Source organism: Pelecanus crispus, chromosome 5 (genome assembly GCF_030463565.1).
Source record: "Pelecanus crispus isolate bPelCri1 chromosome 5, bPelCri1.pri, whole genome shotgun sequence".
NCBI classification, from domain to species: domain Eukaryota; kingdom Metazoa; phylum Chordata; class Aves; order Pelecaniformes; family Pelecanidae; genus Pelecanus; species Pelecanus crispus.
The window spans coordinates 24924719-24940989 of record NC_134647.1 but is presented as its reverse complement, the minus strand read 5'-3'; the positions used below and the strand labels follow the sequence as shown (position 1 = coordinate 24940989).

The 16271-nt window shown below is 37.7% G+C and overlaps 1 protein-coding gene across 2 annotated transcripts in view; it reads left to right on the top strand.

The window, feature by feature from the left end:
• SP3 (Sp3 transcription factor) overlaps window positions 1-14346 on the top strand; it is a 35307-nt gene extending 20961 nt beyond the window's left edge. For both annotated transcript variants that reach the window (XM_075710344.1, XM_075710345.1), the window contains 3 exons: window positions 3528-3720; window positions 10123-10319; window positions 12573-14346. In XM_075710344.1, the coding sequence (XP_075566459.1) occupies window positions 3528-3720; window positions 10123-10319; window positions 12573-12889 (707 nt within the window). In that variant the 3' untranslated portion in view covers window positions 12890-14346. The remainder of the gene's footprint in view (window positions 1-3527; window positions 3721-10122; window positions 10320-12572) is intronic.
• The last annotated feature ends 1925 nt before the right edge of the window (window positions 14347-16271 follow it).

Here is a 16271-nt window from a genome sequence, read left to right as displayed (position 1 = left end):
TTCATTTTCCTACTGTTGTCTAAATTACAGTGGAACCCCCTCCTCCCCCGAAACATAGTGATGGGACTTTCCCTTATCCCTTGCAATAATGTAAAACCTACTTGGAGGGCAACGGACTCATTGGTTCTAAGGACCTCGTTAAGGCAATCATATTCACTATGGGATTTGATACAATCCACTCTCCGCTATACTACATCCTGGGGAGGCTAGATAAACACTTCATCTTTTGATATTTCTTTTAATTTTGCTTTATTTAAAGTATAATCTACATAATTAAGTATTTAAAAGTACTGTCTGTAAATTGCCAGTTTAAACTGTACTTTTCTGTGTGCCTGGAGTAGAAATTGGTCCTCCTGAGGAATACCTAAAGCAATAGCTACATTTTGTGCCTTACCAAGATAACCAGGAAACACAGTACAAAACTACAAACACAGTACTACTTTGACTTCTGAAATGAAGTTTTGCATTTTTTTAAATAATACTATAAACTATTGCATGTCTATGCAAATTGTTATTTTCTCCAGTATCCTCAACTCTTAGGAGTGTTTTTGTCTGTCCCTCTTTTTTTGTCCAAATAATTTTCTCATTTATGCCTCCGCCATTATGAACTATTATGAGCCTTTGTGCTGCTGCAATAATGGTGGTGATTGGGAGGGACTGAGAATAGAGAGATACTGATGAAAAAAGTGGAAGGAACTCCTGATGAAAGTTTGCAAATTGGAACAAACATTGCATGAGTTGAAGGTAGAAAGTCCTGGATAGTGGTGTACAGTGATAGACATTCTGGACGTGTTTCTATTGCTAGGTGTATCTCTGTTATTAGAGTGTGACTTTGGGGTGTCAGTGTAACGGGACAAATCATATGTTATATGGAACATTTGACTTCGGTAGTGGAGTTGGGTCTTGGGAGCACAGATCCATACCATAATTTGATCCATTCATCTTTGCTAGGACATAGACATGTTGATACCTCTTTTGAAGTATGTGTACGCAGTGCTAACTGGATTCAGCTACTGACTTTACAAACTCACTGTATGCCAGTGTCTAATGTTAGTAAGATCACAATTAAATTATCTTCTTAATACAGTCTTTTGTTTTATTAACAGTAATTCTTATTTTAAATAAAACCCGAATTTATACAATGTACGTTTTGTGGAACATTTGATTGCTAGAAGAATTTTGAGTATGGTGCATAACATACCCAGTCTTAAAGAACTGCTTGGAGGCTTGAATTGGCCTGTGCTGGCAGCCTTGCCCCTTTGCTGTGTTTAAATTCCTATTATGTGTCCTGTTGCGTAAGAGTAAATCAGGCTTTTGCCTTTTTCTAAAGTTGCTGTAAGTGAATGTATTAGTATACTTAATAGTATCCAATTTGAAAGATCAATTCTATAAACTTTTTGTATGTTGTATAGTGTTTTAATCTTTGCCTACATAAAATGAATTTTATATAGAACATGTGTATGCAAATTATTACAGGTAATAAAATTATTTCATAGGTGAGTCTCAGAAAATTACTTCATTTGGTAGGAAAGATAGTTTGGTGGCTAATGCAAAAGACTTGAAGTCACCACAGGGCTTTTCTAGGTCTTCATGTGAAAGACACTTGTTACGTTGCAGTCTGAAATTGTGAAGTTCTTACGGTAACAGTGAAGCTCAGTGTGCAGGTAACTTTGGACAAGCTTACCGCAGTAGTTCTGCTGGACGTTACCACATGCGTAAACAGTCAGCAAAAGTGAGTGTGCTAGCTGCTGGATTCCCACAGCTCAGAGCCTGTCATATTCATATGTAAACTTAATTTCTAGCATTGACTATTGCAGCCAAACTAGATAAGTAGTCTAGACTTCTGTTTCTGACCTGGAATTATCTTCCCAATGCAGTGGTTTCCTAGAGAATTATCTTAACTTTAGTTACGTCAGTGATGTAGTTTACAGCACAGTCCTGCAAATGGTTTTACATGTGCAAGTAAAAGGAAGGCAAACTGTAGTGTTGGGAAAGACTGGACCGAGACTTTATTAGCATCAAGCAAATTTCTGTGTGTAGCTACATCCTTTGTCTCTAAACAGACGAATGCTGGAGATGGTTTGGAAGGTAGACCGGGTAACTGTCACTCTTTACGTGTTGTATCATTAATTTCTTTCCTGATCTCTACTGGGACAGGATGCTGTTTATGATGTGACCCAGCATGGTTTTTCTTACGTTTTCTCATGCAATCTATGCAGCTTTTTCTTCATTATACAGATGATGGCTGATACACCGACTCCCAGAAAGAATTGGGAGTGGCCACAGTATTCAGTCAAGGTTTCAGTGTTTGAGTGAGGTTTGAGTTAATGATAAGAATCTACATGATAACTGAGTTTGTTCTGCAGAGAAAGCAGTCTCTTAAATACATTCAGAAAGACACACGGCTTTTAGTTTGAAGCTTCAACAAAAGAAAAAAAAAGAAATCGATGGCTTGCTTATTAGTTTGTGCTAGTGGCTAATGATTTTCACTGAAAAAAATACAAGTAAACTACTCTGCTGAACCAAAGAAGGGGCTGGAGTTCAGCTTTCTAAGATGAGATATAGAAACCGTCTTTTTTTGAAATGCAGACTTACAGACTTTTAGCTCATTGGGAATCCAGAATAGTGTCTGAGGGGAAAAATATTCCTATTAAAATGTAAATTTGTTAAAATAGTTGTTTCACAGTGTAGTATGATGCCATAATTAGTTCTTGGATTAGATTGAATGAGTGCTCTGTAGGGAGAGGATACACATACTTGCAAATGTCCATCCTATGAGGATAACTTAAGAGGCTTTTTTGCATCCATGAAACTGCAAAGACCTATTTTGAGTACTAGCTCATCAAAATGTTAAAGTGGTTTGTGTATTGCTTACCTCTCTAATGCTGAATGACATTCTTCCTTAAATGTTTTCTTCTCTATGTATAGTGGAAAAGGCATAAATTTGAGGTGAGAAGGGGAAAATAGAACAAAGGCATGAATTTTTTTTTGTTTTCCATAGATATCTTGGTCTTTCTTAGGTCAAAACATTTTATTTAATTGATTTCTTATACTACTTTATATATCACTGTGCATACTGAAAACTTCTGAAGATCATCAAGAAAGGCTGTTTCTACTACATGTCACACTAATTGAGAAATCCTGTGGAAACATTAATGGCTACTCAGGATCATTTGAAACATGCATTTACATTTTTTTCAACCTTTGTCCAACTTCTTGTTCCTCAGTTTTTCCCAAGTTTCAAGCAAGCAGAATCCTCCTGGTGACAGCTTTCCCTACCAAGAACAGTTCAAACTTAAACTTTAATACTTCGTTATAGCTTGTCTTCAACTTTGAAATGTATAGTAAGGTAAACTTTTTAAATACGTTACAGGTTACAAGGGCACAGAAGCAATGTCGGTATGCACTAAAGGATGTTGACTTTTGACTGACATAGTGCTCTCAACAGTAAAAAGATTTGATCATTATGGTTTCCTTCTCTCTATTTAATGGGCTACTTATGGATCTGTGTTTGTTCTTTTCTTCAGATATTAGGATTAAAGAAGAGGAGCCTGATCCGGAAGAGTGGCAGCTCAGTGGTGATTCTACACTGAATACCAATGATCTAACACATTTGAGAGTACAGGTGGTAGATGAGGAAGGGGACCAACCACATCAAGAGGGAAAGAGACTGCGACGAGTAGCTTGCACGTGTCCCAACTGCAAAGAAGGTGGTGGAAGGTGTGTAATGTTCAGTGTCATATAATGCATGTAATGATGAAAACAAATAATGAGTGAGGAAAAAAGGAGCCTTAGTTAAGAGCAGTTATCTGGAGTGACAGAAAACTAGAAGCTTATGCAAAAGAGGTTATGCAATAAAGGACTGCCATCTTTTATTTCTGGGTTTGCAGATGGACAGGCAGATTATTCCATCTTCTCTGAGTTACTTCATTGAGATTAACCAGAAAAATCTGGAGTTAGATGCTACCTAGTACAAGTGAGGGGGATAGAACATTGCCCTAAATAATATGAAAATGAAATATTTTGGAATATGCACATCCGTGATTGGCTTCCTATCATATGTCAAGGACTTGATTAAATCCCGTGTTCCTGAATTTCCTCACTGATTGAGCATTTTTTTTCCACAGTTTGATTGCTTTAGAGTGTTATAAAAATACAGTTATCCTGGTTTTCTTATTCACTGGTTTCCTAAGAAAAAACAAGGTTTGTATAATAACTCTAAATACTAAATTTTGAACTTTTGAACTGATTGTTTTCAGTCAAAGTTAGTGGAGATTTGGCTAACAAGAGGTACTAAGTTCCAATTAGTATAAAACTTCAGGGCTGCACAGGAAGCCATGTTTTATTATTCTACATCTCATGAAAGTATTCTTCAGCTTTTTGTTATTATAAAGATTTTATTCTATTCCAAAACACTTCCTTTTAAACATCTTGATGTCACAGACATTTCTAAGTTCTTGGTGAACATTGGCTCTGCGATGAAGATCTGCCCAAAGTACACCCTGGGTTGAGATTTGATTCAGTCTGGGAGAAAACTCTGAAAATGTGATTTGCACTGTCTGTACTCTTAGGAAACATAGATTTCACATGTTGCATCATCCTCACGCTCTATTCCAAACAACAGTGGCTTTAATTTAGAGACATCTTTACTTCAAAGTCCTCTTCCTCCTAAGTGGAGTTGCTATAACACCAAATTTTAAAGTTGAACCCCAAGAGAGAATCTTTTTAAGAGATGGTTTTGATGATGTCTGGAAAAGGGTGTAGTCTGACTGAAACTCACGTATGGGAATTTGGGAAGGAGTTTTGGTAAGAGCTGGGACAGAGTTTAGATAGGTGAGAATGTGAAACCCACTGTAAAGGAAGGACTGGACATATCAAATGTACAAAGTAAGTAGGAAAAGTAGGACAGGAAGTCAGGATGTGAGAAGAATTAGGACTGGAATAGAAACAGGATAATGAAGGAGGCAATGGTGGGGAAACAGAAAAAGAGTGAAAGTGCCTACAATTGCTAGAGCAACTTTCCCACCGGAATGTAGAATTCCTTCAGAGTCTAGCAAAAAGGAGTAAGTCCACTTGCAAGGATATTTTCCTTCTCCCTCTGATACTTGTTAATCATGTTCCATAGCTCCTGCAGTTACTTGTTTATCTCTAGTGCTGTAATTCTGAGTTTTGATTTGTCTTTCAAGTCTACTGATGACTTGCAGAGTTTCAGATAATAGGATATTTGCTTTTATAAATTTTTTCAGATAGCATTCACAATTCTTGAAATGACATTAAGGTTGCAAAATTGAAAGCTTGGAAGTTGGCAGATGCCGAAGTTAAGGTATCCTGGGCAACTTTAATTTAATCCCTTGTGCATATATGTTATCATCTGGTTTCTAGTTACATGACTGCATACTGTTTTTTTTCATACGACCCCAGTGCTGTTCAGTGGATGGGATGGATGATGCACAGGGAGTGAATCAGGGCTGTGTAATGATTGGCACCTGCTTCACTTATTGGAGAAATTGGAAGGCATTTAGGTAGTGAGATCGAGACTGCAGAAACAGGGCTCTGAAGTTTGGGAGGTGTTTGTCTATCCACCCTACCTTTTCCGCTGCAGAAGTACTGAGTTTATTCCTGTAAAGAAGTTGATTGAGCTGAATTGTGAACATCTACCGTACTCTAAGAAAATATGCTGCTATATTGAACTTGACACCTCAAGCTGGTGGGTGTTTGACAATTTTGGCCTTAATCTCTTTCTACATCATATTTGGATGTATGAAATGATTGTACTAGTTCAAGTTCACTACACAGGAGTGTTGCAAGATGATAAATTCATTAATGTTTGTGAACTGCTTAGACACTGTGAGTGTTGTGAGTGCCCATGATGAAGAAAAAAAAAAAAACCCTGGGGAAACGAATAATTCTGTATTTAAGCTAGTACTTAAATAATATGTAACTAGTAAGACAAGAAAAGCACACTAAATCACTATGAAAAAGCTGAATAGCATTTCACTCAATGAATGCTATCCCTCCTGTGCACTGAATGGGGTAGGAAGAGGTAGTACACAGCTTCACATATGCAGACTTCATCCTAATTTCATCTTTTGTGTAGCCTTAGTTTTGTCATTTCTTGTGTTTTCTGTTTTCTGGATGCAAAGGGGAGTTGAGGGGTTCTTTCTCGTTTTTGTTGTTGGTTTTTGTTGTGTTTTTTTGACTCTCAGTACAGAATCAGACTATGTTGCAGTCTTCAAAGGATTTCTATTTGTACCAGTCCTGTGAAGTAGGAAGCCACTATTATCTTTACCTTACTTGCCAGGGTGGAAGGTAGGAAAGGAAGAGGATAATGTATTAGATATGTAAATTAAAACCTTATAGCCTCAAGCTTCTAGAGTAAATGGGGGATAAGCAAGCGGAGAGAGCGAGAGTGAGATGTACCTCAAAGAATTACTCTGATCCCAAACAGACCGTATTAAGCTTCTCGTTAGGGTGTTTGCAAGTTAGGTGGAAAGTTCACCTTCCTCTCAGTTACATCTGGAGATTTCACCCTCCTCTCAATTACATCTGGAATTACATTGGGATGTAACTACTACTGTCTGGATCTATAGAGGAACAGTGCTTCTGAGTACCACTTCAGGTACGTAACTCTAAAACACACATTCTTAAAATAACTAGTAAGTGTATGTTTTACTTACCCTTGAAATACTTGACGTTCCTCCTGGAAGTACTGCTGAACTGAAAGTCCAGTTTCTCAGTGGATGAAAGTGTCTCCTGCTGAAACCGTTGCATTCTGCATGGTTACTGAGAAATGTGGTTTCCAATCTTTATAAAGCTAAAATGTACTATGAAAATACTTAAATATTAATTGATTTGAAGACTCCATATCCTTTCGAAGGATATATCCTTTTTGAAGTCATATCCTTTCGCTCAGTGATGATGGTTATTGGCCAGTGCAGCAAGAAAGGCTTCTTACCATGACATGTTAGGGCATAGTGCCAGACTGTCACAGCTGCAAAGCATCCAGATAGAATTTGGCTCGTATCCAATCAGTTTAGAGCACACATGAAGCAAACATGCAGATGCCTATATGAAGCTGTGTAGAATAAATACGCTTAGTTACTCATTCACAGTAGTCTTGCGGATTTCATTGAATCCCTAACTTTCCCCTCACTTTGAACTTTGGAGTCTGCTAAGGAATTTTGTCACCAATTAGGTGAGGTGCTTAAAATTACGTATGCTACACCACCTACGCACAGTAAGCTAACCATGAGTTGAACCTTCGTTTCCTTCAGTCTAGGCTAAAGGTGCAATTAAGCAACTTCAAATGATTGACTTAGGAATCTTAAAGTTATTCTAAGGGAATTTTGGTGTGATTTCATGTCATTTGTGTCACATTTATGTACTGTATCATGCAAAGTTACAAAATACCTGTACTGATTATTGTGGAGGGGAAGACTATAGTATGCTTGGAGAAGGTGTGGGGATGAAATACCAAATACAAAAAAATATTCTGGATACAGAAATATATTCTCAAATGCAGAAATACATTTTGTTATAATAAGCACAGGCTGAGCACTTCTTAGGGTTACATGGAGTTGGACAGGCAATTAAAGACACAGGACAGTTACCAAGACTGTATAATGGCGGAGAGCCATGGGTGTTTCTTTGCCTTGCACCGCAATTGCTGGATGCCTTGAGCCATCAAACAAGGGGACCTGAAGAAGAGCTGTCTAGAACTGAATCATTAGATGAAGGTGAATGTAGAGCCTGAGAACTGTGGAACTGGTTGCAGGAAGGCAAAAGGAGGAATACAGAAAACTTCTTCCTTGGAGTCTGGGGAGCTGGGTGTTTTGGGCTGATAGATGAATGCCACTGGAACTGTTACAGGTACAGTGAGTTTTCTGTGGTGGCCTAACCATCTGCAGAGGCTGAGAAACTAGAAAAGAAGGGGGGCAATCTAAACACATTTTGCTAAATGCCTTTGAGATTGGCTGAATGTTCAAAACTTATGAATATTGAGCTTTTGTGTAGGTGGCATAGTACTAAGTTAAATGCCTGACATTACAGTTAATTTTGCTTTTTAATCTTGGCTTGAGGGAAGGCCATGGAAGAGTGTGAACCTGGCAGTTCAAATGTAGCAAAGGTTACCAAAAATGGACATTTCAGCTGAGGTAGGAGATGTAAAAAAAGGCAATGTTTATCCTGGTCCAAAGAAGAGATCTTCTTTTGGACCATTTGAAAAAGGAAAATTAAGTCAAAAGTATTCTTGCCAAGAGTAATAATGATGGAAGAGCTTAAGATGTCAGGTCAGATGTCAGAGAATTTTTTGTGTGAAATTTATAAACAAGCTGGATAAAACAGGCAGGTAAACTTTCTGTGAGGCTAAGGATTGAGGGGTGGCAATAAACCCAAAAAAATTAGATAGATAAGCAGAATCTCTTCTGACACCATATCCATAGGCTCATATGAGTCTACTGCTACCACAGCAGGGTCAAAAGCTTTCTGGACTCTCTACTTCTACTGCCATTGAACTTGTTCTGAAGTCAAAATGTACATTGTCATGACAGATAACTAGTATGTAAAAGTGATAGTTTTTTCTTCTGAGACAAAATGACTAATGAAGGTCTATATTGAGACTTCTTAGAAGCATTTTCTAGGACTTAATTTTTATTATAAACATAATTTATATATAAATTTATAATTTATTATTTATCTCCTTACTTTTCTGGACTGTCTGGAATATTTTAGGTGCATATATGCTTAGGTTGGAACTCCCTTTAGATGCTCTGAGTTTTTGGTGTGAGTTAATTTCTGTGCCTCTTCTGAAATGCTTGGTCCAAGTGCTAGCTCCTTAAAGTGTATGTGCATTTTACCCTGAACCCTCATTAGATATAAACCAGAATTGTTCTGAATGCAGGGATGAGAATCTAGGTCTAATAGTGGCTTGGCAAATCGTTCAGCCGCTGGATGGTTAAGGAGAAGTTGAGCACCCAATTTAAGGAAAAAAATTGCCCTGGGGAGGCAACTGAAAATTGTATAATCAGTCACGGAGGATGGAGTGCCCAAGTCTGTGATTTCGGAATCCACTTAAGCTGTTCTAAGTTAACATTGCTGATGAATAAGGTGGCCTGATGCCTGGCTGCATTTTCCAATCTCCTCCCTTGTACCAGCATTTACCATTCATATAGCTGCATTGTCAGCCAGATCTATTCCCTGGAGTGCCCCTTTCAGCAGCAGCAAACACTTAAATTGGCTAAAATCAATCATAATGCCCTGCGCTGGCCAGACTGATCTCTTTCTCTGGGTCTTCAGAGATTCTTACTTCTCTCTCGTGATTTTATTTAAAAAAAAAAAAAAAGTTAGGCTTTTGTGTTAGGTGCTTCCCCTGAATCAATCACCTACCATTTCAGTGAGGCAGCATCTTAAAATAGGCATCAAGCTCGGTAGTCTGGATTATACTATCTGTGAATTATGTGTTCATTTTGATGGATTTCTTTTTTCTGAAATGACAAGGAATTAATTTAAACGTCAGCAAGATCAGCTGTTCCACTGCCACTCCTTTTAGTGGAAATATTGAGGTTAGTATGCTTGTCCTCCAACCCCAAACTGCTTCTCAGGTTTCCCCAAGATGCCAAAAGTCCCATCTGTTCTCTTCCCAGTTGCCAAAATCTCCAGTTTCCATTTTGGCAATTGCAGTCATTTGTGTTTTTCTTTGCCAAAACTGTCTTTGGTATGGTAAAAACTGAAACTGGAAGAAATTTAAAATATGGACACTTCAGCATCAAAGTAGTACAAACTGCTGTAATGACTGTATTTCCAACTTCATATACCTGTATGCTTGCTAAAGATTACGCGTTTATCATTTAAATTTCACATGCTGTTGAATTTATAGTTTGTGGCAGAATCGGGATAGCATTATAGAATTTAGTTCCAGCTTCTTATGGAGTGTACTGGACTCTGTATTTGAAACAAAAATGGGAAGCTGCTCAGGTTTGTTTGCAGATCTATTGGTATATGTAACCCCACTTATATGTATGACCAGTATTTAGGAGGAATGTATTAGAATGAACAATCTCTCTCTCTCTCTCTCTCTCTCTCTCTCTCTCTCTCTCTCTCTCTCTCTCTCTCTCTCTCTCTCAGAGGCTCCAACTTGGGAAAAAAGAAGCAACACATTTGTCACATACCAGGGTGTGGCAAAGTATATGGGAAAACTTCACATTTGAGAGCTCATCTCCGCTGGCATTCTGGAGAGCGTCCATTTGTTTGTACTTGGATGTTCTGTGGCAAAAGGTTCACTCGCAGCGATGAGCTTCAGCGACACCGAAGAACGCACACAGGTTTTCAGTCTTTGATTCTGGTGCATTTAACTAAAGACATGTCATGGAGAGGGCTTGCATAAATAACTTGTAAGAGGAGAACAGATCTTTGTATTGGATTGATTTTAATGTAGTGTGGCTTTTCTGAAATCAGGTAATACTTAGAGCTATGTATATATATGTTTCTTTAGTAGGTCTGAGGAGGAAAAACAGCTACCTTTTTTGATTCAGACCTGACATTTGAGCTAATATTTAATATAGCTTAATCAGAATACTTTGGTTCAGGTTCAGCAATGCATTTCATTTTTTTTGAACCAGATTAGAACTGTTGTTCCAGCTTAAAACTTCAATAATTTTCTCTCATTTAAAAAAAAAAAGAGGGCTAGATGTCCAAGAGATGAGATGTCATCACAACATCAAGGAAGAGCACGTGATGGTGCATCTTTCTACATCTTCTGGTTTCATGATTAGACCACCCATTAGGGACTGCAGGTTCACATTTTTCCTTTTGTCTAATACAAAGAAAAGAAATTAGTCTAGATCTTCTACCTTTTCAAGGAGCAGTTAGTTTCAAATCTATTGTCTGTATTACCTGTTTTCCTACAAACTGAACCCATAGTTATATTCTACAGGATGCTTACCTTTTAAAATTAGACTATTTAAAAAACCCAGTGATGACAGATAAATAATTTATGTGGTTATCAGCATTCACATTGCTTAGAAAACTGCCTTTGCAATGTCTATGAAAAATATTTCATGTTTTGTACCTAATGGTGTGCTTTTGTTAGGCATGTTGGATGCTTGAACACAAGCTGGGATGTTACGGTCTGTCTGGATGGACAGCCAGATGGGTTTTAAAAAAAGAGGCCGGTTGAATGATCCAGCTCAGGGGGTATGGTTAATGGGTCTTAGTGTACCTGCATACCAATAAAAAGTAGAGAACTGCAGGGATCTATCCTTTGACCTGTTGTAACACCTTTATCACTTACCTGGAGGAGTCAACAGAGTGCACGCTTCTTGGGTTTGTGGATGACACCAAACTGGGGTCATCAGTCAGTGCATTTGAGGGCAAGGCTGCTATTCAGAGGGACTCAGACTGAAGGAATGGGCTGACAGGAACCTTATGAAATTCAGCAAGGATAAACGCAAAGTACTGCACCTGGGATGGAATTAACCTTGGAGCACAGGCTAAGCACTGACTAGTTGGGAAGCAGCTCTACTGAAAAGTACCTGGGAGTCTTGACAGACAACAAGAACATGAGCAAGAGCCAGCAGCAAAGATGGCCGGGGCTGTATCAACAGAAGCAGAGACGCTAGTTCTAGGGAAGTCATTATCCCCTTCTCAGCTCTGGATAGACTGCATCTAGAATGTTGCATCTAGTTTTCAGGCCCCAACATGAGAGAGACATTGATCAGCAGGATTGAGTTCACTAAAGGGCGACCAGGATGATCAGGAAGCTGGAGCATTTGCCTCATGAGGAGAGGCTGTAGGAACTGGGCTTATTCAGCTGCACAAAGAGAAGAGTAAGGGCAGTGGGGAGCTTAATAGCAGCCTTCCAGCACCTGCAAGGCCACCATTAAGAAGACAAAGACAGACTTTTCATGGTGGTGCATTGGTGGGAGATTGAGAGACAACAGATGTAAGCTGAAACAAGAGAGGTTCAGACCAGATATAAATAAAAACTTTTTCATTGTGAGGACAGCCAGGCACTGGAACAGGATGCCCAGAGAGTTTCTGCAGTCTCCATCCTTAAAGGTTTTCAGGACCAAACTGGATAAATTCCTGAGCGACCAGGTCTGACCTCATAGCTGACCCTGCTGAGAGATCAGACTAGAGACCTCCAGAGGTCCCTTCAAACCTAAATTACCCTGTGATTTTGTCTGTCAGTCTTGAATGTGATTATGCAGAAGCTCATATGGTCTTCCCGGTCCATCACTTGGCAGGTTTTGTTCTCCTCTTAAAAGTTATTTATTGGTAATAATTGCAGTGAAACTTAGCAGCCTGAGGATATGAGATGGCAATGTTCTTTAGCTTGCTTGAAAGATCTCCCAAACTCAGTGAGACACAGAAAAATAAATCAATTCTTTAAAAGAATTTGCATGGGTATCTAGAAACTTAACACACAGATTTATCATGTTGGTTTGCTTTTTTCTTCAGTGTAGATATTGTTAGAATTTTGACTCTTAAAGGCAGTAAGTTATCTCAGTTTTTGGTGTATGTGTGATATTTTTAATGTTCTTGAAAACATTTTTTTTTCTTATCTTCTGTGACAGGTGAGAAGAAATTTGTCTGTCCAGAATGTTCAAAACGCTTTATGAGAAGTGACCACCTTGCCAAACACATTAAAACACATCAGAATAAAAAAGGTATTCACTCTAGCAGTACAGTGCTGGCATCAGTAGAAGCAACACCTGATGATACTTTGATTACTGCAGGAGGAACAACACTTATCCTTGCAAATATTCAACAAGGTTCTGTTTCAGGAATAGGAACTGTTAATACATCTGGCACCAGCAATCAGGATATTCTTACCAACACTGAAATACCTTTACAGCTTGTCACAGTTTCGGGAAACGAGACAATGGAGTAAATATTACACAAGATACCTATTAATTGTGGTTATTTTTATACAGTAGTGAGAAGAATATTGTTCCTAAGTTCTTAGATATCTTTTTATTGATGTGCAAAAATTTTTGGATTGACAGTAACTTGGTTATACATGACACTGAAATGCCTTACTTTGTATGATATTCCATAGTATATTAAAATGGTAAAATTGCATGGGTTTTGTAGGTACTTTTGGAATCTAGAAGAGATGAAATTTTACCAAGTTATATTAAAAAAAAAAAAAAAGAATTTAACGATGGAAATGGTAGTCTAACCAAATGCATCAATCCTGTGTGGTTTAGTGTAAAAAAAAAAAATGAGAACATGTTGGTATTTATCTATTGTAAGATAAAAGAAGTTGATGGGTGGAAAGAAATCATGTTATGATAAAAGAAATTTTGTAATTTTCTTGATGACTGGAATTTTTATTATGCATAACTGACAAATCAAGTTTCCAAGCAAATGTTACATAGTGTAGGCTTTACTTAGCTCATCAACTTGTCATTTTGAAGCTAATTATTTTAATTAGGTTAACTATGTACAATATTTTAAGCATTACTCTTGTAAGATTTTGAAAACTACATTTTAACATGGAACTCTAGGGATAGTCACCTTTTAAATCCTATTGAAAAGCCATGTTTAAGATTTAATTTGCCAAAATGATGTCTTGTTAATATTCTTTCAATAACCAAGGTGGGCAATATAACCAATGTTTAAAAAGCTTAAAATGTTAAAAAAAAAAAAAAAAATGTATAGGTTGAAGCATTTGGGTGGTAAGGCAAATGTTATAGTGAAGTATATCCCTTCTTTTGAACATTGGAGGACCAAAAATAAGGTGTATTGCGTCTCAGCAGTGATTTTAATCAAATCTTTTTCCAAAAAACATCTGTCTGCCAGGGCCTTAAAAGCCATCATGTAAATTACCAGTAAAATATAACATATGCAAATACAATAGAAAAATCACTTCCATATTGACAGTACTCCCAAACATACGGATATAGTCATAGTGAACTAGGGGTTTTATGAGGTTTTTATTTGTTTGTTGTTTAGTTTTTGGTTAGTCAATCTGCATTTAAATATCAGCCATCTTTCCTTTTTTGCTTCTTCCCTTAAAAATTGTATGTATCCAGTACATTTAACTGATAAACATATATGTTTTTTATTATGCTGAATTTTCTTTTTATTTTTTAATTACTGTTTATATTTTCAATTATAGAAAAATGTACAAAATGAAGTTATATAGCCAGTCTGTAAGTGCTATACCATTTTCAAAAAATGTACAACAATAATTACTGCAGTTCACCTATTTACAAACGTTTGGAAATCTGTTCATTTGTTATTCTTAAAACCACCTCAAATTTAAAGGCTACCTTATTGTACGTTTAAAGTGTATTATAACAGTGTGGTAGTTAATAAAACACTATTTTTTTTTTCTTTTGACTTGAGTTTACTGTACTTCTTGTTAACTAACAGGGTGTAATTTCATAATACATCTTGATAGCCTGAGGTGTTTTATTATTTTGCACTAGATGGTGGGAAGTAGAAATGGTGTTTCCTTTCCTTATGGGCAAGGAGATGGTATTACACCACCTCCTTGCTCTCACCCCCACCCCCGCCCCCCATCTGTATGCGCATGGGCATGCATGTGCTATATACTGTGTTGGTGTAGTGGCAACTTTTTTGACCTTATGCTGAGCAGTGTGCAAAGGAAACATAGGTCCTATGCTATAGAATATGAAAATAAAGTTGCATTTAAGTCACATAACACTTAAATGCCACAATACAGTCTTGATAGGGAACTGTGGCTAAGGGGGATAATGGCCTTCTGCTTAAAGCATAGGAAGAAATAATAAGTACAAGGGGAAAAAGCTGTGAGCTTAGAAAATATGACTGGAAGAGTGAGGTGATGGTTTAGATGAAGTAAGAAAGACCAGTGAGAACTGTGAGATTAAAGAGAGTGATGGTTGTATATGATGCTATAATGAAAGTGAAAAGCTTTTGTTTGTGAAGCCTAAAGTCTTGGAGTATCAAATGGCCAGAGGACAGACCAGGATAAACCAGGTAGAGTTCAGCCTAGAAAAGAGAGAACTGGAAAAAGTCATGAAGGGAAGATGTGCTGCATTTGCAGTTTAATAGAAAAAAAAAAATTAATGCAAATCTTTTGAGATTCAGAGCAACAGGAATTGACAGGTACAGAGAAAAGGGAGTTAATTCACCATCAGCTTAATCTTCTATTTAATAAAATGGGAGAGTGAAATTGTGTGGGAAGTCACAAGAGCAGCAAGCAGCTTGGGAGAGAAGACAGTTCTGCTTACGCTTACACCATTCCATGGATGTTGTCAATATTTTAACGTACTCTGAATCCACTTCCTTTAGACAGGTCAGTGGGCTTAGTTTCCGAAAGCTGTTTTAGTGTACAGAGCATGTTAGTGTAAATTACTTTCATTCCTAATACTTAGGTTCTGTTTCTCGTCTCTCTAGCTATCTGTTGCTATATTAGTGCATTATTTAAGAAGGAGGGAATGAAACTGCTTTTCAAAAGTTTTATGGAATGACACTTTCACTGATGTGCATCTGTGGCTGAAGGTGTTTTGGTGCCAAGGGTTTTGATGCCTCATTGCTGAAGATGAGATCGCTTTATTTGTCAGAACTTTAATGCTCAGTACATCAAGTGGTTACTTTAATTAATGTTTAGGTGGCAGAATTTTTTAAAAGGATATTTTGTTGTTAAGAAACTTCAGAAGGCAGAAGTTTTGAAAGAAAGTAACTCTGGAAATGTGTAGGTAAAAGTCTGACGGAAAGCCTGCAGTCTAAGGGCCGTCTGCCTAATGGCTCACAGCCATAGCATTTGTGTTATTTGAGAACGCTGCTGCGTGTGTTCACATGTTGCGTGGTAGTGATTTTTGAAAGATCTCTGCTCACCTCCAGGGCAAAGGTTCACGAGCCCAAGAATAAGATCTTCAGTATATCTAGGATTGTTGCTACCTCATGGCTTTCATTTGTGGTCACTCTAGCAACTCATGATACCAAGACAAAATTGTGCACTCTGTAGAAGGCTTTCTGAGTTTATCTGTGAATCAGTTCTTCATGGGTTCCTGATGATGGTTGCTTGGTGTGCTTCTTGCTTCTTCTTGGTACAACCTGTAGCATTTTACGTATTTATTTTCTCATCAGGCTTCCTTGCTTGTATACTTTCTTGGTACAGTAGCCTTTAGATCCTTGGATGCTTTCTGTCTCTTGAAGTCTGATGTAATCGCCAATTAAGACGACCTTAAAACTGGTTCTGCAACAGAGCATGAGCTTGACAGCTACCCATGTTATCAATCTCAACAGCCAGGGTACTGATTTTCAGTAAGTACAAGGCC